The sequence below is a fragment of the Chanodichthys erythropterus genome, chromosome 8 (genome assembly GCF_024489055.1).
Source record: "Chanodichthys erythropterus isolate Z2021 chromosome 8, ASM2448905v1, whole genome shotgun sequence".
Lineage (NCBI taxonomy): Eukaryota > Metazoa > Chordata > Actinopteri > Cypriniformes > Xenocyprididae > Chanodichthys > Chanodichthys erythropterus.
In genome coordinates this window covers 4,685,987-4,713,710 of record NC_090228.1, presented here as the reverse complement: position 1 = coordinate 4,713,710, position 27,724 = coordinate 4,685,987, and the positions used below count along the sequence as shown (strand labels likewise).

At 37.3% G+C, this 27,724-nt stretch overlaps 2 protein-coding genes across 5 annotated transcripts; one reads left to right on the top strand and one right to left on the bottom strand.

Moving 5' to 3' along the window:
• Nucleotides 1–35: 35 nt before the first annotated feature.
• On the bottom strand, nucleotides 36–21,205 carry slc13a4 (solute carrier family 13 member 4). 4 transcript variants are annotated; one of them, XM_067391527.1, is made up of 19 exons: nucleotides 21,073–21,205; nucleotides 20,898–20,966; nucleotides 20,641–20,674; nucleotides 20,332–20,432; nucleotides 12,308–12,436; nucleotides 10,362–10,498; nucleotides 10,098–10,273; nucleotides 9,943–10,003; nucleotides 9,825–9,855; nucleotides 6,515–6,589; nucleotides 6,250–6,434; nucleotides 5,029–5,148; nucleotides 4,845–4,946; nucleotides 4,331–4,432; nucleotides 4,080–4,186; nucleotides 3,734–3,864; nucleotides 1,345–1,506; nucleotides 1,080–1,217; nucleotides 36–738 (listed from the first exon to the last, which is right to left on the bottom strand). In XM_067391527.1, exons 5-19 carry the CDS (start codon nucleotides 12,332–12,334, stop codon nucleotides 601–603), a joined length of 1,692 nt encoding a protein of 563 aa, XP_067247628.1. In that variant the 5' UTR covers nucleotides 12,335–12,436; nucleotides 20,332–20,432; nucleotides 20,641–20,674; nucleotides 20,898–20,966; nucleotides 21,073–21,205; the 3' UTR covers nucleotides 36–600. The 4 variants fall into 4 exon arrangements, with proteins under 4 accessions (XP_067247628.1, XP_067247626.1, XP_067247627.1 ...); XM_067391525.1 differs by having other exon boundaries at nucleotides 20,641–20,966; XM_067391526.1 differs by lacking the exon at nucleotides 20,898–20,966 and having other exon boundaries at nucleotides 21,099–21,189.
• On the top strand, nucleotides 20,306–26,656 carry zgc:162331 (uncharacterized protein LOC793007 homolog). Its single transcript, XM_067391529.1, has 5 exons — nucleotides 20,306–20,486; nucleotides 24,521–24,712; nucleotides 24,826–24,982; nucleotides 25,063–25,248; nucleotides 26,431–26,656. The coding sequence occupies exons 1-5, from the start codon at nucleotides 20,306–20,308 to the stop codon at nucleotides 26,654–26,656; spliced, it is 942 nt and encodes a 313-aa protein (XP_067247630.1).
• The last annotated feature ends 1,068 nt before the right edge of the window (nucleotides 26,657–27,724 follow it).

Genomic DNA, 27,724 nt, shown 5'->3' with positions numbered 1-27,724 from the left:
ATTTTCATTTTTGGGTGAACTATCCCTTTAATGGCCACCTTCAAAAAGCACAAAGGTTTATTCAACTTAAGATTGTGAGAATAACAAAGGTTTTGAAATAATCTTCTGTAACCTGACCACATAAGCTATGTAACATTTTGGCAAGAGCATGTTAGATTCTATGTCTGATTTCAGCAGCGACTTCAACTGATGCAGAATCTCCCTCAAACCTCTCAAGTAAATAATGCAAATGTGTCACAACATTTGTTAGACATCAGAAAATAAAGCATATAGACATGTTACATTCAGTGGGCACACACAAGCATTGCCGATTGTGTTTTGTAGGCACATAAACTTGTGCGTTCAGCTGTAAATCTACACCTAATACTTTAAGGCATCATTGATATAGAAGTGTAAGAATAGTTTCCACCGTTTGTGCCGTTCATTCAGTCACAGTGAGCAGTTCTGCATCCTCCGAAGGAGGTGTCACAGATATTCTCTTACTCCACGGACGGGGGGGGAAATAAGGCCTTAATCACGTTTACATGCCTTATTCAGTGTATATCCAGTGTCCTTAGTCTCTACATGTCAAACACTCACGCCTGTGCCGCCCACCTCCGGCTACAAGCTGCCCGTGACGTTACGCATCACCGCCCAGGTGGGGAATTCGCTCAGGTGGAAGAGAGGCTCTCCCCATGTCATTATGGCCAACATGACCACAAAAACTCCAATCAGATTCACTCCGAACCCGGCCTTGACCTGCAAATCACAAGGAGAAAACAGCTTTTGTCAGTAGATGAGCTTACACCAGGTGAACATCCATTCATTTATGCAAAAACCAATTGACATATTGAAATGTCAAATAACATAGCTTCAGATGGCACAATTCAATTTAAAAACAGTATTTGTCCATTTAAAATCATACATAAATGCACTCTTTGAAAACGGACCAGGCACCTGTTTCAACCTCAGTTTGTGTGCACTTCAGAGACGTGCTTATAAAAAACAAATGATTAATGGTTTGGCCTTTCGACATTGCATTCCTGACACAGCTGTGAGCCGTGACAGAGGTGATATAACAGGATAATGTTGTTTCATACCATGTCGCTGATCTGCACGTGTCCATAACTGAACACAATGGCGTTCGGCGGGTTTCCAACAGGCAGCATGACACCGAAGGACACGCACATGGTGGCAGGGATGAGCGTGTGTAGAGGGTTGATGTGCAGCGTCTCTGACTGTGAGGGGACAGGAGACACAGGGTCGTTCATTAGGGTCATTCGGGACAGAACACTGCTGTGAAATAATAAGCTTTCGTGCAGATTGAATTGTTTGTGTGAGAATGGTGTGTTAGCGTGTTCTGACCAAGGCGGAGAGGATGGGCAGAAAGACCGTGAGCGTGGCGGGGTTACTGGCGAACTCAGTGACGGCGGATACGAGTAGACATGCCAGCAGCGTGACGGCCCAGGGTGGAAGACCACTCATTGGCTCCAGCTGCCGACCAATCCACATGGAGAGCCCAGACACCTGGCCGAAAGAAGTCACATGGTTCATTTACAATTTGAGTTAATGTATGTGGCACGCTTGTTTCTAGAAAAGAAATTCTGTATGATGTCACATAGCACTTCTCTAACAAAATAGTGATGTAAAATTATGATTTAATACAATATTTGCAAAATTAACTAACAAAGTTGCTCTGGATAAAAGTGTCAACTAAAAGTCAAAATTATATTAATATATATTTAATATTGGTTAATTTTCCAAAGAAATGTTTTACACTTCATATCATATTAATATTTGACAAAGGAAGATTATTTTTAAGACCATTAACACTGCATTGGCACATTTTCAATAATGGTATTTAAAATATAAATATTATATCCTATATATTCTTTTCTGCATTCAAATCACAGTAGACCAGTGAGAATTATGATATATGATATATATTATGATATATATACTATAGCCTATAGTATATGTACTACAGTGGGTATGGAAAGTATTCAGAGCCCCTTAAATTTTTCACTCTTTGTTATATTGCAGCCATTTGCTAAAATCATTTAAGTTCATTTTTTTCCTCAATGTACACACAGCACCCCATCTTGACAGATAAACACAGAATTGTTGACATTTTTGCAGATTTATTAAAAAAGAAAAAATAAATATCACATGGTCCTAAGTATTCAGACCCTTTGCTGTGACACTCATATATTTAACTCAGGTGCTGTCCATTTCTTCTGATCATCCTTGAGATGGTTCTACACCTTCATTTGAGCCCAGCTGTGTTTGATTATACTGATTGGACTTGATTAGGAAAACCACACACCTGTCTATATAAGACCTTACAGCTCACAGTGCATGTCAGAGCAAATGAGAATCATGAGGTCAAAGGAACTGCCTGAAGAGCTCAGAGACAGAATTGTGGCAAGGCACAGATCTGGCCAAGGTTACAAAAAAAATTCTGCTGCACTTAAGGTTCCTAAGAGCACAGTGGCCTCCATAATCCTTAAATGGAAGACGTTTGGGACGAACAGAACCCTTCCTAGAGCTGGCCGTCCGGCCAAACTGAGCTATTGGGAGAGAAGAGCCTTGGTGAGAGAGGTAAAGAAGAACCCAAAGATCACTGTGGCTGAGCTCCAGAGATGCAGTCGGGAGATGGGAGAAAGTTGTAGAAAGTCAACCATCACTGCAGCCCTCCACCAGTCGGGGCTTTATGGCAGAGTGGCCCGATGGAAGCCTCTCCTCAGTGCAAGACACATGAAAGCTTGCATGAAGTTTGCCAAGATGGTGAGAAATAAGATTCTCTGGTCTGATGAGACCAAGATAGAACTTTTTGGCCTTAATTCTAAGCGGTATGTGTGGAGAAAACCAGGCACTGCTCATCACCTGTCCAGTACAGTCCCAACAGTGAAGCATGGTGGTGGCAGCATCATGCTGTGGGGGTGTTTTTCAGCTGCAGGGACAGGACGACTGGTTGCAATCGAGGGAAAGATGAATGCGGCCAAGTACAGGGATATCCTGGACGAAAACCTTCTCCAGAGTGCTCAGGACCTCAGACTTTTACCAGGTTTACCTTCCAACAAGACAATGACCCTCAGCACACAGCTAAAATAACGAAGGAGTGGCTTGAATGGCCCAGCCAGAGCCCTGACTTAAACCCAATTGAGCATCTCTGGAGAGACCTAAAAATGGCTGTCCACCAACGTTTACCATCCAACCTGACAGAACTGGAGAGGATCTGCAAGGAGGAATGGCAGAGGATCCTCAAATCCAGGTGTGAAAAACTTGTTGCATCTTTCCCAAAAAGACTCATGACTGTATTAGATCAAAAGGGTGCTTCTACTAAATACTGAGCAAAGGGTCTGAATACTTAGGACCATGTGATATTCCAGTTTTTCTTTTTTAATAAATCTGCAAAAATGTCAACAATTCTGTGTTTTTCTGTCAATATGGGGTGCTGTGTGTACATTAATGAGGAAAAAAATGAACTTAAATGATTTTAGCAAATGGCTGCAATATAACAAAGAGTGAAAAATTTAAGGGGGTCTGAATACTTTCCGTACCCACTGTATATACATTATAATTTTTATAATATTTAAAAATCATAATGGTCATAAAAATAAGCCTTATTTCTTTTATCCAAAATAATTTTTTTTTTCTTTTGATTTGGGGACAAAATAATACCTGGCAATTTTTTTATGTTTTAATGAGATTATCAGAAAGACCTCTAATTCAACCTTTCAGACACGCTCACCTTGCATCCGGCAGCCAGTGCATATCCTCCTCCAACCAGAATAACAATTTCCCACGGCATCAGTCTCTGGAAGTCTTTCCACGTGATCATCGGGGCCAGAGGGTCCTCTTCCTCCTCATCGTCATCATCACCTGCACAGAGAACAGACACAAGAGCACTTACAAAACCCAGCCAGCAGGGTGCGCCGTCGAGAACATTCACCTTTGCTCTCATGTCCTCAACCCCAATGAACTGGTTGTACAACTAGACCCTGGCGGTCCGTATTACAGCAGCAGCCTGCTGAGCGAATGCTCGCGGCTACATTGAAGTGTGGAGCGGCCCTGCTGCGGGCAGCGTGGGATCTGACCTTTGCTCCCGCTGGAGAATGCAGATGGCCAAGGCTTTCGAGCGGGGATGAGGAAGAGGAGGAAGCCGAGCAGCACAGACACCGTGGCATCAGTCCTGTAGCCCTTCCTGCGAGACACATGACATTTAGTGAATCTTGTGTACATGTCAGAGGCTTTTTTATGCATTAAAGCAAGAAAATGGCTCTTTTAGGAAAAGAAATGGAAATCAATTTATTGACTGTGTAAGGGTTAACATAAGATGTTCTCATACTTCTCAAAAAGTGACGTCCAGCCGGGGACAAATCCGGGCTCCCTGGTGAACCAAAGTACGGTCATCAGAACAAAAAAGATGGCTGTCACGACTTCAGGATAGCTGTGAACCAGAAGAAAAAAACAGTGTATTAGTCACAAAATCAAAATCTATCTACCTACCTACCTATCTATCTACCTACCTATCTATCTATCTATCTATCTATCTATCTATCTATCTATCTATCTATCTATCTATCTATCTATCTATCTATCTATCTATCTATCTATCTATCTATCTATCTATCTATCTATCTATCTATCTATCTATCTATCTATCTATCTATCTATCTATCTATCTATCTATCTATCTATCTGTCTATCTGACTGTCTGTCTGTCAATCTATCTGTCATCTGTCTCTCTGTCTAAAGTAGACCAAAAAATGGTGTAGATTTTTACTTTGAAACAGTTTTCACTCAGAAATTTATACAAATAATAAAAAAAAATGGCAAATGAATCATTTTTTACAGTGTACCTAATGGGGCCGAGTTTCTGGTACTCCTCATGGATGCGTTTCTCAGAGAGGATTTCTCGCCTGGTTTTGCGTTTCTTGCTGAGAGAGCAAGTCTCTCTGAAACTGTGAAGATATAACAGCTTCTGAGTTCAGCAAGTCTCACAAAATCAAATTAAATTAAAAAAAGTCTCTCTTTTATTCTTACTTGCATCCCAGAAATAAAATGTGCAGCCAGATCCAGGTGAGTATCAGCATGATCAGAGCGATCGGCAAACTGAAGATGAACCAGGTGCCAAAGTTGATGACTTTTGCTTCTGGGTAACGACTGAAAAAGACATTTTATAATAAATTTTAAGCACATAATAACTTTACTATTAAAAAATTTTAGTTTCAACTTAAAGTGTTCATGCTCCCTTAAATTTTAAGTTTAGTAAACTTTAAATGTGTAGTTGTATTTAGTGACAACTTAGATATCTGAGTTATCTCAAATCTGGGAAAGTTATTCTAATGCTAAATTTTAAGTTGTGATAGCTAATTGTAACAAACATGTGTTGATATAATTAAAATGATAATTAAAATGATAGCCTTATTGAGACAAGAGTGCAAATTATTCCAAAGAAAATTCCCCTGTGTTCGGGGTCAAATTTCTCATTTACTTCATTCCAGTGTGGAAGAAAAGGACAAGGTCCTGTTTACACAGTGTTTGAAAGCTTCAAGAAGATACTGAGAGCCAGTCAATGCGGTGTAAGATTGTTAGCTGCCCCACTTTAGGCCAATTAGCACTTTACATTGATTATTTCTGGTAACATGTCAGATTATAACAGAACTTGTGATAGTTACTGTCAATATGGCAATTTGCCTGAAAAGAGCAATTCAATACAAACCCACTGACCTGCTAAATGCCCTCTTTTCACTGTGATTTACAGTAGTGGCCAAAAGTGATGTCCGGCTAAGGAAAATCAACATCTTCACCCTTTATAAAAATATTATGCTTTTTTTTTGCATAGTAAAATAAAACCTCTAGATGTAGTTTGCCTTCTTTTGCCAAATAATTTTGTCAGATAAATACCTTAACCAAGTTTAGTGTTTTGTTCCTTGTATTTTAAATATTTTTCTCATATTTTGATAGTTTAAACAAGCTTATAGGGTCATTAAGAACAAATATCCCTTCCGAACGTCACTTTTGGCCACTACTCTATATTTTCCATCCATCAGCAAAAGACTTCCTGGCAAATATAGAGTCACCTTTGCCCAAGAAATGTTGCACAAGGAAAGGGTTATTTTTCTCTGCTTAGCGTCTTTACAATGTGCAGGAAATGAGATTGAGCGGATTGAAACAGGTGCTTAAACAAATCCCTACAGTGCCCAGTGTTTTGTGAATGTGCCTTTTATCGAATAGACCGGGCAAAGTGAAGTGATAACATACTTGTTGAATTGTTCGGCAAAGATGAGGTTGGTGGACGTGCCCGTTATGGTGATGAGACCACCGATTGTGGCTGCGTAAGTGATGCTCAGAGTCAGGCACTTGCAGATCAAGTGGTCTCTCTTGGTGGGGTACAGTGAATCCCTTCGGATTTTGGGTTTCTTTGGCACAGGAACGCTAATTGGAGCCTGTTTAGGAACAATTGGAATGATTTTAGAAATGCAAGTAGCAGATTCTGCAGTTATTGTGAGCTGGGCGAAGGTCTCACCTCTGGCAGATATCCATTTGATTCTTTAGAAAACTCTGGGCCGAAACCAGGCCTTAATGTTAGACCATTCAACTCCTACAGTACAAAAAACACATTTAAAAAAATCTATTCTTGATCAATAACTTTGTCTAATTTGTAATACGGAGCACCGCACATGACATACAGGAAACACGATTTAGCAAATCGAGGGAACGAAATAGTAAATCATGCCCGCAATTTAGCAAATCGAAGGAACGAAATAGTAAATCATGCGCACAATTTAGCAAAACGAGAGAAAGAAATAGTAAATAGAGGGAACGAAATAGTAAATCATGCGCACAATTTAGCAAAACGAGAGAAAGAAATAGTAAATAGAGGGAACGAAATAGTAAATCATGCGCACAATTTAGCAAATTGAGGGAACAAAGTAGTAAATTGTGCGTGCGATTTAGCAAATCGAGGGAACGAAATAGTAAATCGTGCGCACAATTTAGCAAATCGAGGGAACAAAGTAGTAAATTTTGCGTGCGATTTAGCAAATCGAGGGAATGAAATAGTAAATTGTGCGTGCGATTTAGCAAATCGAGGGAACGAAATAGTAAATTGTGCGTGAGATTTAGCAAATCAAGGGAACGAAATAGTAAATCATGCGCACAATTTAGCAAAATGAGAGAAAGAAATAGTAAATCGAGGGAACGAAATAGTAAATCATGCGCACAATTTAGCAAATTGAGGGAACAAAGTAGTAAATTGTGCGTGCGATTTAGCAAATCGAGGGAACGTAATAGTAAATCATGCCCGCAATTTAGCAAATCGAAGGAACGAAATAGTAAATCATGTGCACAATTTAGCAAATTGAGGGAACAAAGTAGTAAATTGTGCGTGCGATTTAGCAAATCGAGGGAACGAAATAGTAAATCGTGTGCACAATTTAGCAAAACGAGAGAAAGAAATAGTAAATAGAGGGTACGAAATAGTAAATCATGCGCACAATTTAGCAAATTGAGTGAACAAAGTAGTAAATTGTGCACAATTTAGCAAATCGAGAGAACGTAATAGTAAATCATGCCCGCAATTTAGCAAATCGAGGGAACGAAATAGTAAATCATGTGCACAATTTAGCAAATTGAGGGAACAAAGTAGTAAATTGTGCGTGCGATTTAGCAAATCGAGGGAACGAAATAGTAAATCGTGCGCACAATTTAGCAAATCGAGGGAACAAAGTAGTAAATTTTGCGTGCGATTTAGCAAATCGAGGGAACGAAATTGTAAATTGTGCGTGCGATTTAGCAAATCGAGGGAACGAAATAGTAAATTGTGCGTGAGATTTAGCAAATCAAGGGAACGAAATAGTAAATCATGCGCACAATTTAGCAAAACGAGAGAAAGAAATAGTAAATCGAGGGAACGAAATAGTAAATCATGCACACAATTTAGCAAATTGAGGGAACAAAGTAGTAAATTGTGCATGCGATTTAGCAAATCGAGGGAACGAAATAGTAAATCATGCCCGCAATTTAACAAATCGAAGGAACGAAATAGTAAATTTTGCGTTCGATTTAGCAAATCGAGGGAACGAAATAGTAAATCATACGCACAATTTAGCAAATCGAGGGAACAAAGTAGTAAATTGTGCGCATGATTTAGCAAACCGAGGGAACGAAATAGTAAATCATGTGCACAATTTAGCAAAACGAGAGAAAGAAATAGTAAATAGAGGGTACGAAATAGTAAATCATGCGCACAATTTAGCAAATTGAGGGAACAAAGTAGTAAATTGTGCGTGCGATTTAGCAAATCGAGGGAACGAAATAGTAAATCATGCGCACAATTTAGCAAATTGAGGGAACGAAGTAGTAAATTGTGCGTGCGTTTTAGCAAATCGAGGGAACGAAATAGTAAATCGTGCACACAATTTAGCAAATCGAGGGAACAAAGTAGTAAATTTTGCGTGCGATTTAGCAAATCGAGGGAACGAAATAGTAAATTGTGCGTGTGATTTAGCAAATCAAGGGAACGAAATAGTAAATCGTGCGCACTATTTAGCAAATCGAGGGAACAAAGAAGTAAATTGTGCGTGCGATTTAGAAAATCGGGGGAACAAAGTAGTAAATTGTGCACACAATTTAGCAAATAGAGGGAACTAAGTAGTAAATCGTGCACACAATTTAGCAAATAGAGGGAACTAAGTAGTAAATCGTGCACACAATTTAGCAAATAGAGGGAACTAAGTAGTAAATCGTGCACACAGTTTAGCAAATAGAGGGAACTAAGTGGTAAATCGTGCACACAATTTAGCAAATAGAGGGAACTAAGTAGTAAATCGTGCACACAATTTAGCAAATAGAGGGAACTAAGTGGTAAATCGTGCACACAATTTAGCAAATAGAGGGAACTAAGTAGTAAATCGTGCACACAATTTAGCAAATAGAGGGAACTAAGTAGTAAATCGTGCACACAATTTAGCAAATAGAGGGAACTAAGTAGTAAATCGTGCACACAGTTTAGCAAATAGAGGGAACTAAGTGGTAAATCGTGCACACAATTTAGCAAATAGAGGGAACTAAGTAGTAAATCGTGCACACAATTTAGCAAATAGAGGGAACTAAGTGGTAAATCGTGCACACAATTTAGCAAATAGAGGGAACTAAGTAGTAAATCGTGCACACAATTTAGCAAATAGAGGGAACTAAGTGGTAAATTGTGCATGCGATTTTGCAAATCGAGGGAACGAAATAGTAAATCATGCTCATGATTTAGTAAATAGAGGGAACAAAGTAGTAAATTGTGCGCAGGATTTAGCAAATTGAGGGAACGATTGACTTTTTTTCTTGCATGTCATGTGCAGGGCTCCATACATATATTTACCTGTATTTACTTAAAAAATACTAAATTAAGATTTTGAGACAATATACTTTGAATATAAAATCTTGAATTTTTTTTTATTATTTTATACTTTCAACATGTTGTTTAGCAGTAAAATTTTAAAAGATGACATAAATATGATAATAATGGTGACAAAAATTGTCAAAATTAATCAACTGATTACATTAAACATGCAATCTACATAGATAAATAGCTAAAATACATTCAATTTAATGACAGTGAATTACATGTTCTATGTGGCATATTCACATTTACATAAGTTATAATTACAAAAAAATAGTGAAAATATTTATTTATTTAACAGGGTTTTTGTTTTAAATTTTTAAAATTTTTACTTTTTAATTTTTTTTTTTTAATTTCTTATTTTCTTCCTACTTTCTGACAGCCATATTATTCCAAATTTGATGGTTATTTTATTGGGAATAAATAACAGATTTAATCTTACCTCACTCAGCATACAGACTTCATGTTTTTCACTGCAATCAAAACGAAAATACAATGAATAAGTTTGCTTGAGTTTAATTCAGGTGGTGTTTTAATACAGCTCAGACATATTGTCTTACTTGTCTTTGCGGTCCAGCAGCTGAAGGTGATTATTGCTTGATTTTTGGTTTTCCTCTTTGCCTGTGAAAGAACAGAAGAATTAAATAAAAAAATGACAAAAGTTATAATAAACATAATATATAACCACCATTCTCAGAGTGACGCTTTGACTCACCGCTCTCCTCGTCCTGTGTATCTATGGTCCCAGAGTCATCGAAGTAATCGGCCATTCCGGTGCAGATAAGTTGCTGTAGCACAGCGTCAGCGATCGGCATCACCATGGCCGTGGTGGACGTGTTGCTCAGCCACATGGAGAGAAAAACCGTGCAGCACATGAACCCTAACACCAGCCTATCACACAAAGAGCGTAGAGAACACATGTAGGTCACAGAGTCAGTTTATAACAGTAAGTGCATGTTAAAGGTGCTGGAATACATACATGCCAGGTTTGGCCCCAGCGATCATGACCATCCGGAGGGCGATGCGTTTATGCAGGTTCCACTTCTCGATGGATGCGGCCAAACATATGACCCCCATCAGCAACAGGGTGGTGTCCTTAAAATATTCAGAGGCCACCTGTGTACACACACAGATATTTAAAGAGTCTATGATGCTTTTTTACACTTTCAAATTTCTTTAGTGTGTAATGTTGCTGTTTGAGTATGAAAGACGTCTGCAAAGTTACAAAGTCCCTCCAGTGGGAGTTATTCTCTATATCAGTGTCACTGTTTCATCTTCATAAAACACCTCCATTGTAGTCTTGAGTTTTCTTCTGGGAACGTACACATCACAATATTTCTCATTTAAATAATTCCCGCCCAAGGCATATGCCGCATCAATGTCAAATAAGTGAAAAATAAGGTGTTTTTGAACATTCAAGCATGGAAACCTATAGTAGACCTATAGCAAACCTATAGATGTTGTATCAAAATCAAGACTTTGTAAAAGGGCATAATGGGTCGTCTTTAATAATATTTCCTTTATCTAGGCCACACAGCTTTTACTGGAACTTACAAAAATGAATACTTTGTCAGTATGACAAAGAAGATTCGGTGTGGATGTTGTTCGTGGTAACTGAGCTTTTATTGCCATCCTCTCTGACTTATTTTTTTACCTATGCCCACCATATGCAGTTAAAGCCTTTCCTATCACTGATCTAAAGAACTGCAACATTATTTCAGCCCTGCAGAAAACATCAGCTTGTTGAAACTGTTTTAGTGCTGGCTTGATGATGATTTTTGTTTTTAAACAACATTATTTACACTTCTGTTCAAAAATTTGGGGTCTGTTCGATTTAATGTTGCTTATGCTCACTAAGGCTATTTTTTTAATCAAAAATACAGAAAAAACAGTGAAATATTATTACAGTTTAAAATAACTTTTTATATTTGAATTTATTTTAAATTGCAATTTATTTATGTGATGCAAAGCTGAATTTTCAGCATCATTACTCCATTACTCAGTGTCATCCTTCAGAAATCATTCTAATATGCTGATTTGCTGCTCAAGAAACATTTCTTAAAAATATTAAAAATATGAATTATGTGTGAACTTTTGAAGGGTAGTAGGTCTACATCAGACAACCCAAAATTTCTGCAGTCAGCAGACTAGAGCAAAAATAGATTGCGTAAAAAGGGGAATATTTTCCAAACACGATTACAAGTATTTAAGATAACACGTTGGTTTGTCAAGATTGTCAATGGGATTTAGTCACATGATGCAGCATTTTGTTTTACATAATATCTTGGCAGTTTATTGTGGACGCGATAACAGGGTGATACAAATGAATGATCAGCAACTCTAAGAGCCGTAAAACTCTCATGCATGATGAAACAAAAACACTATGACATTTTAAAACTCTTAAAACATCAGCTATAGAAGCCTTGTACCCTGCACTCTTCCAGATTCCATCTGAAGATTCTTCAGTTATAGAACCATTTAGGGATTCCATCATGGCATCTTTTTAAGGATTTAGTTTTAATTATTTAATTTAGTTTTCATTTTTTAATTTTTTGATTAGATTTCATGAATTAAACAGCTTGTAAACATACTATATCACTAGAAAAAAAAAAATTAAATAACCCATTAAACATCAGAGTTAATAACCCTAGAGCTCTATATAGAATCCCATTGAACGTTTTTTTTCTAAGAGTGTGACAGAGAGGCTCAAATGGTCATAAGGGACATGATGAATATAACCAGGTCAGGCATTTCCCTCAGAAAACGGGTCGTATATTACATAAACCAGCTTTGCAAGAAATGCAAAGTCCGGCTATTTAAGTATGTTAAATATTTTACCTACAGTATTCCAGCCTAAGCATGTTGCACAAAACATCCTATTGTGGGATGCTGCATGCAGAGAGAGTACCCAGAAAAACATCCTACCTCACTGGATTTTAGGACCCCGAACATCGGGTACAGGAAAGCTGGCACCAGTGCAGCAGCTCCCAGCGGGACAGCTTCAGATACCCAATATATCGCTGTCACAATCAGGACATAAGCACACGATGATTCCTGCAAAAGAGACCAAACAGGGATCAACTCATCATTATGAACATCATGTAATGTGATCTAAACACTGGAATGGAATTGCATTAGGATGTTCATGTATTTGGTCTAGATCTGCTACACTGATGCTGCTGCAGAGCAAGTATGGACTTGCTACTGCTAATAGATACACAGACACACTGCTGTGAGCATGTAAGATATGCTGCTGCTGCATAAATACACACATAAATCCTGTAGCAGATCTAGGCAGGTGGAGCTGGGGAGGTGGAGTGTCTGCAGGGATAGTTTACAGCAAACACTGAACTAGACTATTTAAATGTTGAGCAAATAATCTCATTGGCTGTATAATCAGCAGAGGCTTATAATTATATATATGCATTTGATAAGTAAGCTGATTACATACACATCTACATATATAAACAGGAAAGAGGATTTGCTTGTACCAGCCGCCCCTAAAATGCAAGAATAAATCAGTTCTTCAACCAAATTATGGCTTTAATTACAAGCAAAACAGCAGGAAAGCATGTGCGTCAGTATGTAAATCAGAACAAAAATCCAAATCCGGTTGTCTCTGCCAAATATTTTGACCTGGGTGCAAAGCATTTCACGTGGGTCCACCAAACAACAAATAATTAGTAGAATGCAAAGTCTGTGTAAAGTCTGCATGCAGAGCTTAAGCTGACAGAATGAGCATTTGTCAGGTGACTCATATTTCATAATTAATCAGATTTCATAACAGTCCTACGGCCAGCGGAGCTAAGTTAATACACACTCACACATTCCTGACACGATATATACACATCAAGATAATGAGGAGGATTTTAAAGGCACTGATATGTGACCATTTTGTGATGATCAGCCAATGATCATGTGTGCTGGATTTTTGTGTTACTAATACATTATTAAAATCAAAATGTGTATCTGTTAATAATATCTAACACCCAACATGAACTAATAATGAACAACTGTTTTTTTTTTATTAACTACTATTAACAATAATTAATAAACACTGTGACAAATATTTCTCATTGTTAGTTAATGTTAGTTAATGCATTAAATATCTAGTTCAGTTATGAAACTCTAGAGGGCGCAAGCTGATTGGTCCTTTACATGCAATCACATCATTACCACACGGCACAAGTTGAGTGGCCTTTGTTTGCTTGCTCAACATTTAAATAGACTGGTTCAGTGTTTGCTGTAAACTAATCCTGCAGTGCGCTATCAGACCCTCCACCTCCCCAGCTCCACCTGCCTAGATCTGCTACAGGATTCATGTCTATTTATGCAGCAGCAGCATATCGTACACGCTCACAGCAGTTTGTCTGTGTATCAATTAGCAGTAGCAAGTCCATACTTGCTCTGCAGCAGAATCACTGTAGCAGATATAGTCCGTGATTAACATTGCAATATTCAATAACATGCTAAAACTATTCAGAGAGTTGTTATGACTGAACTAACATTAACTAATGGGACATTAATGTGTTATTATTTCAATCTCAAAACATCCATCATCTGATATTATTCTATGCTTCATATTTTTGAAAAGTATTCATTTAGCAAGGGGACAGTGGTTCTTGTACCTTATGGGAACAAACTTCTGGTTTCCATTAGCCACTATATGTCACACCATCACATTTTTGGCTTTTCCTCTTTCCCTCAGCTTTCCTGCCAAAGCTGATTATCACTCAGTGTGTGCCTGTGTTCATAAACTTTGCCCACTTTTCTAGCTTTCTTATTACCTCCCAACCGATTTAAAGGAGTTCCAGTTATGTGCCACACTAGCAGATTAAGCGTCCATTGGCACATTGTTTTTGTTCTGCTCTAATCTCGTCATTGCTCAAGAAAAGAGTCTATTCAGACCAAATTGATTTCTGGTAAAAGGTCTAATAGGGCACTGGTGTGTGAGGCACTTACAGGTGATAAAAGAAACAGATCATTTCCTCTAATTTGCATGAATGATGTATTCAGAGGATTTCACTTCATCAAGCCTATCTTTTCAAATTCACCTTGTTTTGTTATACTTGTAGCAGAACACATTGCATTCATTACATAATTGCTTTGTGTGAATAATTGCTTTCAGTCCGCGGGTGAGATGGGATTAGTGAACTAATGTGAACTGATCATGCCGTTATTTCTGACTCTTGATGAAAAGTGCTGCCAGAGAGAGATAAGCACACAAAACCTGTGCAAGTGATCTAATCTTAAAAATGTTTTGTAAAAAAGCAGTCAAGGCAGCAGATAATGACATTTCCTGTTTCCCTGTTTGTCTGTTGACTTTGCAGCTGTGGAAATCAATTTGAATCAAGTGTCTGATTAGAATCGGGTACTTTAACATCATATTTTAGATTACAAATTACATCTATGTATAAGACAAAGTGTATTTGTAAACATTTTTGCCTTTCTAATTCATTTTAAATGGCCCTGAATTGAGATAAATAATTTTAAGGCATATATATTTTTAATTAATATGACATCACAAAACCGCATCTATAATTACACCGCATATTTAGTGCTGTAAAATTGATTAATTGCGATTAATCGCATCTAACATAAAAGATTTTTTACATAATGTATGTGTGTATATATATACATATATATATACACACACACACACACACACAATATATTATAGATATATATATATATATATATATATATATATATATATATATATATATTCAAACTAGATGTGATTAATCGCGATTATATCTTCGTTTCACATGAATTATAGTGTCACACCACATGACGCTACAAAAAAAAATTCTGAAAGTGGTTTGCTCATAATCTCTGAACGCATTTTATCAAAGAATGACAATACAAATGTAGGACAGGTTAAATGCGCTAAAACGATTTGCAAACAAAAAGCTAATTTTCGTACAATTCAACATGGAAGGTGATGAGACATTAGCACAATGCCTCTCTGCAGGCTTTGATGATTTTGGACTGAATCAAAGATCCCACATGCTACATAAACAAACAACATCTGTAAAAACTGCGGATTTTTCAAACAAACAATTCCCAAGAGAACAGCACACGACTTGAACCATCACGGCACCGAACGTGCTCTGATTGCGCACCTGGAAAACTACCAACCAGGTGAGAGGTCGCCGCGCCTCCTCAAGAAACCCCAAAGTCCCCACAGGAGGCTATAATCAATGATCATGTTTGAGGCATTATATGGTTTAGACTGCCTCTAAAACAGCATTTTATTGACGCCTACCCAAATTTTCCATGCCTCCGCAACTACATGCAAAAAGGTTCTGCGGAATAAACGAATCTAAATCTACTTAATATCGCGTAAAATCCTGTAATGTTTAAATAAAATGCATGTTAAACGTATAATTTAGTGCAAATACTTAACGCGCATTAGCGCGTAAAAGCGCACGGACACCGCGTGCTGCTCACAAGCGCATGCGAATGTAGAGTTGGATGAGGATCTACTTACACTGCACGGGTGGATGAGAGGCAGAGGCAGCAGGGATAAAGGAATCATGACCACGAGAATGAGTTTCCGAGCCGTCCATATTTTTTTGATTAAGTCCATTCTGGCACCTTCCAGCCTCATGGGAGAACTCTTTGCTCAATTCAGCTCGCAGAAGTCGAGGGATCTTCAAGAAACACTTCACCAGTCACTTCACTCCCCTTTCAGCTTTTACATAAATTATAATTGCAACTGTGGAGTTGCTGTTGTCCGCGCAAATTGCTGTTTTTCCTTTTCGTGCGTTTTACGCGCTCGACTCCGTGCCTTCTTAGAAAAGTTGGTCTAGTTGCATGGATTGTGAGCTTTGGTTCCTGTTTGAATACTCCTGGTCCTGTAGTCCTTCTGATCCATCTAAGAGTGATGTGCAGACCCTCTTATACCGCTTTCAGGATGTAGCTATTGATTAAAAATAATACGATGGCTTCTTTTTTGTCTCCACCTGTAAATGCGTCTATCTGTGATTCGCCATGCTTCGTTATTTTTAACACAGCAAAATTGCTTAGAAGTATGCATGAACTGTACTCTTCATAAACCTATTCTGTTTGTGCGTTATAAAAACCTTTCCAAGGATGAATACGAAATGTGTGACTACGCGGTAAAGCTAATTTTTCTTTAATCTAACCATATCTCCTCCCAGTTTGAAGCTGGACCAATCAGAGTTGAATGAGTGGGGTTTATGAATGGATGTGGGGTCGTGGGGTTGCGATGCTCCTGGGCCAAATTGAATCGTTTATATGCAACACCGTCAGTTTCTTAGAATAAATCCAACAGGGAACATGCTGTTGAGACTGTCAGAAAATAAAGAGCGCTGGACAAGCAGCAGAAGCACCTGAATTAAAACACGCACAAAAGCTCGTGACAGCAGCACATTCAACCCAATAGCCCGTCCGTCATGATTAGCGCCCAGTTCATGTATGCAGGATAATGCATAGACTATATGCGTACTACTACTACTCATTATTTATTATGACTGTCTTCCACGGTCAACAAATCTTCGTGATGTGCATCAGTAATGGAGCTGTTGGACACTTAAAGGCTGCCTTCATTATAAGCTATTAAAATAAAATAATTAAAAATAAAATGTTAAGGCACAATTTATATTTGATGACAAAGCATTTATGAAAATGCATTTCAATCAAAAGGTTTTAAAAACAATGTGAAACAAATTCAGTAAGGAGTGCCCAGTTTTAATTAGAATAAAATTCTAGTATTTATTTTTAATTAATATTATTCAGTACATTAATGTCCCTCTTAATCTAGGGGTCATCATCAAAAAGAGACCAAAGTCTTGAAATTTATTTTTTTTTGTTTTTCAGGAAAGCCAAATGTAATATATTTTATTATATTTTATTATATGCAATAACTGGGTAATAACTATGTACTAACCCTGAACCTAAACACAACCATAACCCAGGTAGTTACCCTATATTACCCAGTAGTGCAACCATAATTTTATTATAAAATGTATTTAAATTAATTCAATCATTTTATATATATATATATATATATATATATATATATATATATATATATATATATATATATATATATATATATATATATATATATATTTTTTTTTTTTTTTTATTATTATTTTTTTTTAATTAATTTAACACTTTTGTTTTTGCCCCCATTTTTCATGAGCTGAACTCAAAGATCTAAGACTTTTTCTATGTACACAAAAGGCCTATTTCTCTCAAATATTGTTCACAAATCTGTCTAAATCTATGTTAGTGAGCACTTCTCCTTTGCCGAGATAATCCATCCACCTCACAGGTGTAGCATATCAAGATGTTGATAAGACAGCATGATTATTGCACAGGTGTGCCTTAGGCGGGCCACAATAAAAGGCCACTCTAAAATGTGCAGTTTTATCACACAGTACAATGCCACAGATGTCACAAGTTTTGAGGGAGCGTGCAATTGGCATGCTGACTGCAGGAATGCCCACCAGAGCTGTTGCCCGTGAATTGAATGTTCATTTCTCTACCATAAGGCATTTCAGAGAATTTGGCAGTACATCCAACCGGCCTCGCAACCGCAGACCGTGACCAAATAATAATATTTGATAGAAATAGGCCTTTTGTGTACATAGAAATAGTCTTACAACTTTGAGTTCAGCTCATAAAAATGGGGACAAAAACAAGAGTGTTGCGCTTATAATTTTGTTCAGTGTATATATATATATATATATATATATATATATATATATATATATATATATATATATATATATATATATATATATTAATTTATTAATAACCTTTAATGTTTATTTACAGTTGTTTATTATGAATAAAGTTATAAAATTTATATTACCTTTATTTTTCAGAATTTATATTGTTATATACATAATAATTACACAAATGTCTACCAGTGTCTGACAGTTTTTGTATGAAAAAAGCACTAATTGTAAAACAGAATCTTCAATCAGTCCAATACATTTTCAAATGACCATTATGTGCATAACATGCCACCTAGTGGAAAACAAGAGCAGTTACTGTAACCGAATTGGCACTTCTCAAGTATTAGTTTTACAGGCTGTGCTGTGAAGTGTTGTTACAAGAGAACATCTGCAACATAATACATCCAACAACAAATAACAATCTGCTGCTTTTCTGTTGCATAATGCGGCCTAAGTCTTTGTAATTTCTTTCTGAGCAATAAAACTTAATCTGAGGAAATGTTGTGCTTAACCAAAGCTTTGTTTTTGTAAAAATGAATGAGCCGGGGTGGAGGGCAGAGCTGTTTGTGTGCTTTTGTTTGATTCACTTTTATTCTCTTCACTCAGGTTTCTTAATCATGTTACATTTTCTGCATTTGTCTGCATTTAAATCAACGGTCCGCTCTCCATACAGTCAGTGGGGAGGAAACGCAGAATACAGTGTTGCATAACCTAATCAATGTTGCCTAAGTTACCTGTAAACCTCTTTAGGGTTTTAGCAGGGGATGAATGTCAGTAACGCTTAAATCTTCAAACACTGAACAAGCAGTCAGAAGAAGCGCTGCTCCTGCGTGAGGCCGTGAAAAGACCATGTTCTTCACGACACAATGCTGAAGATTAAGTGCTGTCCTCCTCTTGGACAGAGTTATAAGGGCTTGATGGGGAGAGAGGAGCCATTAAGATCAGGTTTATATGGCATGATGTGGCTGAGGATCTGAAAGCATTACAGAGGCTTAAAAGACCGGCCGAGGTGTTTGATTAATCAAGGGGCTCGTTGAACAATCTGCTATTTATGCTTAAGAAGTCTAACATTGAGAGTGTGGAGTGTGGGATATTAAGACTGTTTGCTCGGATGAGTTGAGAGTCTGATTGTTTCCCTCTCTGGGAAAACACACACAGTTCAGAAGGGTCACAGCAAGAGAAAGAGGAGTCTGTCACCAACATCATGGCACTGTCAGCTCTGAAGGAGACAGCTGTGAGTGAGTGACATGCTGCACTAATAGTGTTTATAACCTTCAGAATAAAATAGACAAGAAGAAATAAAGGAATACGGTGATTTAAGACAAAACCGACACTTTTTGACAGACCCAGTGTCCCAGAGGAACTGAACTGAACGAGCAGCAGCGAACATTGTCATGTGGAAGGGGTATTTTAGAGGTTGAAGGCTTTGCGTGATAGCTAATATATCTTTGGTTAGAAACTGAGAGATTAAAGCATAGTATGAATATTAGGAAGAACAGGAATATATATATATATATATATATATATATATATATATATATATATATATATATATATATATATATATATATATATATATATATACACAAAATTGAAAAGTAAATAAATTTATAACGTTAAAAAAATATCCTTCAAAACATGCCATACTTCCTTATATGTTTGAAATGAATTTCGATGACTTTACTACTAGTATTATAAAAATTATGACAACGTGGAAAACATTTGTGTTTTTGAAATTATGATGTAATTGGAAGTTTAGTTTGGAGAATTCCATTTATTTTGAACTAAAACTAACTAGTAAATATGCCACTACTTTAAAGCCACTGTCCTTTAATCACGTGAGAGTGAGAGAGAGAGAGAGGGAGAGAGAGAGGGGTGCATATGTACATGAGGATGCGTGAGCGCATAAATGACTGCAGCTCTGCCGTGTGTTTCATTACGCAAGCGGATCATAATCACCAGCGGAGCTGCAGCACCGAGCGCAGTGACAAGCGGCTTACGGAGGACAAACACACAGCTGCGCTGCATGAAAGGAGATGGAGTCAGTGTAACTCCCTCCCTCCCTCTCTCTCTCTCTGTGCCTGATCCTCTGGAGGAGCGAGCAGCCTGCTGTTGGAAGCGCAGGAGAGTCTCTGGAGTCACCAAGGACCGGCGGATATGACCGACTGACATTCACACTTTCTTTCTCATTTTTTAACCCCAGACTTCAATGGCTTTGAAAGAGAGCCTCCTCACCTGGGGATTCCTACTGTGGTCTATGATGTGGAGCTCGGCTCAGACTTTCACGCCACACGAAGGGTCTTCGGTCAGTCCCATTTTTCATCGAACAACTCCACCTGACACAGAGAGGGGAATGAACAGCACTGAAGCTCCCACGAACAATTACACAGGTGTGTACAACAACACTCTTCTTTCATAATGATCTAAAAGTGCTATATGCAAAAAAAAAGAGCAGTTCTGTGCAAAAAGTTGCGTGTGTTGTAGTGCATGTTTGAGATCTGGATGGCATTTTTTGCATAACTTTTTCATAAAGTGCATACTCACCATGCAGCGTTTACAGTACACATCTTTGTTATACCTGCAGAAACACACAAATATATGAATTAATACGCATACTTTCTGCTGGAATTCACGTGTTGGCTTTAAAAAGCAAAATCTTCTTAAGGGTTTACACACAAACAGAGCTTTCATAATAAACACTCCATGATCAACAGAGCAAATCAGATCAGCCTAAACTGTATATAACTCAGATTTTTTATATGATTGGAGAACATATAAAGTAAGGCTCCAGGCTTGCATACTTTGCAAATAGTTTATTGATGTCTTCTGACCTAAAGTCAATATGTGTGACGGATTTGTGGGGCTCTGAGCTGGACAGAGAAAGAGGGCATTATCAAGCTGTAATGTGTAATATATTAGTTTGATTGCAGAGGGCGATTCTTTAATTTATCTGTGGAGGAAAAGACACAGACGTACCTGAAGCATCCACAGGTGTCAGTTACCTTGAGGTTTCTTCCACAGGTGAAACAAAGGACGCTTTTTGCCACGTGGCAATGGCGAGCTGTGGGATAGTCCTTGGCAGTTTGTCAGTTCCGTTACAGGGTTGCCAGCTTTGAAAGTAAAATGGAGGGGGTTTATCACCACCGTGGCCGTGACAGAATTTGCCCTGCTTTCAGCTTTCAGTGCACTGCAAACCTGAAGGAGTCTTGAGAAGATCTCTCTTGGATAAGAACATGCACAGGACATATTTCATCCTATAGAAATGATATTTTGCATGAAGAAAAAGAGATATATTTAATGTAAAGGCAAAGGCTATTTTAAGGACATTAAAGGGGTGGTTGATTATGATTTCAGTTTTTTATCTTTAGTTAGTATGTAATATTGCTGTTTGAGCATAAACAACATCTGCAAAGTTATGAAAGTTCAAATGCAAAGGGAGATATTTTCTTTTACAGAAATCGCTTTTTAAGGACTCCAACAAATGGCAGGTAGGAACTACAACAAGCTTCTTCTTGGGTTGGTGACATCACTAACCCTAAAATTTGCATAAACCCCACCCCCATGAACAAGCAACAAAGGGGGAGAGGCCATATTGGGCTGCTTTAGAGAAGAGAAAGATTTTGCCATGCCGTTATTTTACACCGGACTGCTTCACAAACAAATTTATTGACCATTAACCATTCAGAAACATCCAGTTTCATTATAAATGCTTCTTCCTGAGTCTCTCCATCAGTGTCGACTCCGGTTTGAACAATGTAAGGCTGAACACCGTTACTGACAATCAGCATTTTGGCTGCGTGAGATTCTACAGCTTTGTTGTTGTTAAAGCGTGAGCTGTTAAAGCTCCGCCCTCTTCTGGAAAGCGTGTCGGGAGCTGCAGCTCATTTGCATTTAAAGACACACACACACAAAAACGGCGTGTTTTTGCTCACACCCAAAAAGGGGCAAATTTGACAAGCTATAATAAATGATCTGTGGAGTATTTTGAGCTGAAATTTAATTAATAATAATAACAATAATAATACATTTGTAATTTTTTTTCACTTCATTTTTTCATTGTAGAATAAAGAAAAGTCATAACCCAAAAAATATGAGCACATTAAAGTAATAAGAATTTGGTAGAAAATGAATTGCAATGATAATAATGCAAATAATCGTAATGCATAATGTATTTCCTTTATGAAAAATATAAAGTTGTTCCATTCACTCCAAGTCACCCATCTACCTGCAACACAAACACAGAGGCTTCCACGTCACTTCTTTAAAGGGATTACTTAATGTGTTAAAGAGAGAAAGCCAGTACTCACAGAAATAGCTTGTGAGGGCGGCAGAGTTAGAATTACACATTAAAAATGCACAGCGGGAAAAGTTGTACCACACTCTTCTTAAAGTTACATAATCATGTATTGACAAACTGATCCTCTCAAACTATCCCACTGGAGAATATCTTGTGGTGTTATGTCAGTGCAGGTTCAGGAGCGTGTTGTCAGTCTGCATCATCCAAGCCTCCTCAGCTGCAGGGACTTGTGGGTGATAAATTTTTAATGCACGGCCCTATGCTTTATTTAATCATGTTCTATTCTAAGAGAACCTCTCTGGTGCGACCCTTGGGGAGTATGGGATTGAGAGTGAGACGGCAGGGAGGGGAGAAAAAAAAAGTGACAGTTGAGTTATTTATTTATTTTGCCATGGAGTCGGATTGCTTAATGCTAGCAATGGGCTTTGGCGTGAGCAGCATTGCCATGCCAGCTAAGCCGGGCTTAATGAGACCAGCAAAGGACTCTGTGGAGTCGAACTGGTGTGAACAATAAACACGATCAAGTGTACCCTGCCAGCTTAATCACACTGACTCCAACACAGTCAATATGAGCTCAATTTTACTGTATATTGACAATGGAGATGGACAGTACAATGATGAAGACTCGGTAGGAGAAGACAGAAGACACTGAATCTTCTGTGGGAATGCAGAGAGACTGAAGGAGAGGTGGATTATGGGATAGAGCGAGGGAGAAAATACCCCATGGGTCCTGATAGAAAGAGAGAAGGAAAAATGCTTTCATCTGAACCCTTGAGGATAACTAAGTACTGTTAACTAAGATCCAGAAAAACATTACTTGCACAGTCAGATTTAAAGGTGTCATTTTGATGGAAAACATGAGCGTTGATATTGTGATTATCAATATTTATTATTTATAATTATTTATTATTTATTAAATGAAAATAAAAATTTAATTTTTTGTAGGATAAAATATTTCCTGTAACTTTTTTGTTAACAGAAATTGATAATATTGTTATATTAAATTAATTAACCATGATTCGTAGATTCATATATATATATATATATATATATATATATATATATATATATATATATATATATATATATATATATATATATATATATATATATATTTATTTATTTATTTATTTATTAAAATACATTTATGTCATCCTGCAGCCCCCTTGGTAATTTACTGAGACCCTCTAGTAGGCCCCGCCCCCTGGTTGAGATCTATAGTATTAATTAATTAATTTGGTTGCTAGAGTGTTCTGGTTGGTTACTAGGGGGTTACTATGGTGTTCTGGGTGGTTGCTAGGTGTATTTTTTTCCTTCATTCTTCACCTGGCGAAAATCTTAAGTCTAATTTTGCGGGTTGAATTTTATATATAATATATACATTTTTGTATAGTTTTTAGTCTTTTAAAAAGGCATCTGAAATAATAATCTAAGTGCATTACTACCAAGTTGCATTCTATTCTATTCTATTTGATTTAGTCTAATCATGAAAAATTGGTAGCAACAAGTTTTATTCTATTCTATTCTATTCTATTCCATTCCATTCCATTCTATTCCATTCCATTCCATTCTATTCTATTCTATTCTATTCTATTCTATTCTATTCTATTTAGTCCAATCATGAAAAAGTGGTAGCAACAAGTTGTATTCTATTCTATTCTATTCTATTCTATTCTATTCTATTCTATTCTATTTAGTACAATTATAAAAAAACAAAACCAACAAGTTCTATTCTATTCTGCTTGATTTAGTCCAATTATGAAAAAGCAAAACCAAAAAGTTCTATTCTATTCTATTCCATTCCATTCTATTAGATTTAATCTATTCTATTCTATACTGTGCTTGATTTAATCAAATCATGAAAATTGACAGCAACAAGTTGCATTCTATTCTATTCAGTCCGATCATTAAAAAGCAATAGAAACAAGTTCTATTCTATTCTATTCTATTCTATTCTATTCTATTCTATTCTATTCTATTCTATTATCTAAAAATGAAAAAAGCTATAGAAACAAGTTGCATTCTATTCTATTCTATTCTATTCTATTCTATTCTGTGTTTGATCCAAGTGTATGTTGAAGTCATATTTAAAAGTGGTTTCTAACCATCTGTTTGTCTCTTTTGCAGTCCTGAGCTGCGCATCGCTGCTGCCCCCACGGCGAGGTTCTTTCTATGTAGAGAAGGGCAGTGGGATGTCCGTGGGCATGGTGTTGGCGTTCTGGTGCCTCGAGGGATACCAGCTGGTGGGCAGCGAGAAAATCACCTGTGTCCTGCGCAGCAACACCGCTCAATGGAGCAACTACCCGCCTGACTGCGAGGGTCTGTGTTCACTGCCATCATTTCTGTTTTAAAGAGATAAAAACAGTTAAGAAATGCACTCCTGCTAATTCAATCCCAGATTTTCAATGTGGACTATTGTGTAAATGTGGTAGCCATTCCCAAACCAGAGGACCGCGGGCTGAGAGTGGCCGTGCTGGCATCGGTAGTGAGCAGCATCGTCATCCTCGCCATGTCCGTGTCCTTCATTATCTGCTGCCTGCAGGAGCGCATGAGCAAAGGGAGGGCAGAACGGACAGACGGACGGGGCAGGTATGCACGTTCATACACACTAGGGAAGAAGAGAAAAGGCAACCTAAAATAGGATGCTAATTGTTTCTCTGACTTTCCAGAGTGAGAGACCAGCGCAAATCATCCTGGAGGAGTGAGTGCTGGCTGGAGAGAGATGAAGGAGACTGGGAAGCTTTTCCTCCACCTAAAATTTACAATCTTTCCCAGCACCTTGACCCCCATTTGACCCCTGAGAGCCCGGTCTATATGGGGGGACTGGCTGGTTATGATAACCGCGGGTATCAGAGGTGAGAAATGGTGAATTGTTAAATTAGCTATGAGACATTATTAGAAATGTTTTTTCATTTTTTTCAAGACTCATTGCTGAATAGAAAGTTCAAAACTACATTTATGTGAAATAGAATTTTTTGTAACATTATAAATGTCATTTTCATTTTAATGCATTATTGCTGAATAAAAGTTGCAAGTCCATTCATCATGAAAAAGTGAAACCAACAAGTTCCATTCCATTCCATTCTATTTTATTTGATTTATTTCAATCATGAAAAAGAGGTAGCAACAAGTTCTATTCTATTCTATTCTATTCTATTCTATTCTATTCTATTCTATTCTATTCTATTCTATTCTATTTGATTAAGTCCAATCATGAAAAAGTGAAACCAACAAGTTCTATTCTATTCTATTCTATTTAGTCCAATCATGAAATAGTGGTAGCAACAAGTTGCATTCTATTATTTTCTATTCAGTCCAATCATGAAAAAGTGGTAGCTTGCAACAAGTTCTATTCCATTCTATTCTATTCTATTTAGTCTAATCATGAAAAAGCTAAACCAACAAGTTCTATTCTATTCTATTTAGTCCAGTCATGAAAAAGTGGTAGCAACAAATTGCATTCTATTCTATTCTATTCTATTCTATTCTATTCTATTCTATTCTATTCTATTCTATTCTATTCAGTCCAAAAGTAAAAAAGTGAAACCAACAAGTTCTATTCTTTTCTATTCTATTTAGTCCAATCATGAAAAAGTGGTAGCAACAAGTTGCATTCTATTATTTTCTATTCAGTCCAATCATGAAAAAGTGGTAGCTTGCAACAAGTTCTATTCCGTTCTATTCTATTCTATTTAGTCTTATCATGAAAAAGCTAAACCAACAAGTTCTATTCTATTCTATTTAGTCCACTCATGAAAAAGTGGTAGCAACAAGTTGCATTCTATTCTATTCTATTCTATTCTATTCTATTGTGAAAAAGTGGTGGCTAGCAACAAGATCAATTCTATTCTATTTACTCTAATAATGAAAAAGCTAAACCAACAAGTTCTATTCTATTCTATTTAGTCCACTCATGAAAAAGTGGTAGCAACAAGTTGCATTCTATTCTACTCTATTTTATCCAATCATAAAAAAGGCATACATTTTTTCCCCCCAAAAATAATTCTTTCTGACTCCAAACTGTGTTTGTTTTGCAGGAGTCAGGAAAACCTCCTAAAAGCTCCTCTTCCTGGGCTTTACCGTACGGAAAGTCAGATGTACCCTCATGTGGTCCTGCAGAGAGTGCCCACACCCACTGTACCGACTGCACCCAGTGCGCCCATCTACCTCCGCCTCTCCACCCCTCCGCCCACAGAAAGCCCCACCGAACAGCCTGCTCTGCCGCCGTACCCCAATGCCACTCCACAGCGTCTGTGGCCATAGCAACACATTTCTGAGTATTCAGAACTTTTACAACTGTCACCATGGTCACGGATTACGGCCCCTACATGCAAACGGCTCCTGTAGGGTGACTGGGGTTCAGAAAAGCAAGAGAAATGATGGACTCAAGCTAGAGCCACCTAGATCTCTACACAGTACTAGATCTAGATATTGGACCATGGGTGGGTCTCTGTGTAGTAATTACATTTAGTATGTTGCATATGTAAGAACATTTCTGAATGACTCTAAACAGGCCCTCTGTGTAGTTTCCTGGACAGGAGAATTAGTGGTACTCCATACTGGTACTGTGATCCACTCCAGGTTTTATTTTCAGCTAGTACTTTTTATTTTTGTGGCAAAGGTTCAGACTATTTGCGCACACTCACTAAAATTTAAAAATCCAGCTGTGTCAGGTCACATTAGAGCATCATTTTAATATTTTTTATGTTTTTTATGGGAGTATGGGAGAATTGCATTGATGTCCTGATTACGGACAGACATTGGGATCTAATAAACTTATGATACTTAACTTGACTTTGTTTAAAACAAAACAAATAAAAAGATTAAAATTATTATCTGTCTTGAATTTTTTTATTGCCCACAATGTCTCACCACAGAGTCATGCAAATATTTTTTATATATAAAGTGCTTGTAAAAAATAATGGGTGATATTTTTTTTGGTTTCACTGATAATTCACATGTACGTTTAATATTTAGGACCTGACTTTCTGGGTCCAGTCAAACTGACCTACTTGTGCTAAAGCTTTCTAATTAGCCGACTCTCAAATTATTCAGCTCATCTTTTCCAGCTTTGGCATGTCATGTTGCAGTTGCAGGTTTACATAGGAAGCAACACTGTGAAGGAAAAGTAAATTTAGCAGTGACTGAATGACTGGGCTTTTCCATGGATCTTGTTGCACTGAAAAGTAGATTGCTTTTTATTATTTAAAGTAATATATCTTCAAGTAATAAAATCTTGATGTTTAAAAATTCTACTGCTATATAGCCTACTCCATTTTAACAATGCAAAATGGCTTTTTTGTACATTAAAGGCAGGGTAAAGGATTTGCT

Excerpts from the sequence above, each read along its gene's own strand:
- zgc:162331 (XM_067391529.1), top strand. The coding sequence starts at position 20,306 with ATGGCTTTGAAAGAGAGCCTCCTCACCTGGGGATTCCTACTGTGGTCT. Across the intron at positions 24,713-24,825 it reads CTACCCGCCTGACTGCGAGG|CCATTCCCAAACCAGAGGAC; the intron begins GTCTGTGTTCAC and ends TAAATGTGGTAG. Across the intron at positions 25,249-26,430 it reads GATAACCGCGGGTATCAGAG|GAGTCAGGAAAACCTCCTAA; the intron begins GTGAGAAATGGT and ends TTTGTTTTGCAG.
- slc13a4 (XM_067391525.1), bottom strand. The coding sequence starts at position 12,334 with ATGTTCGGGGTCCTAAAATCCAGTGAG. Across the intron at positions 6,590-9,824 it reads AAGTCTGTATGCTGAGTGAG|GAGTTGAATGGTCTAACATT; the intron begins GTAAGATTAAAT and ends TTTGTACTGTAG. Across the intron at positions 3,865-4,079 it reads ATTCTCCAGCGGGAGCAAAG|GTGATGATGACGATGAGGAG; the intron begins GTCAGATCCCAC and ends TTCTCTGTGCAG.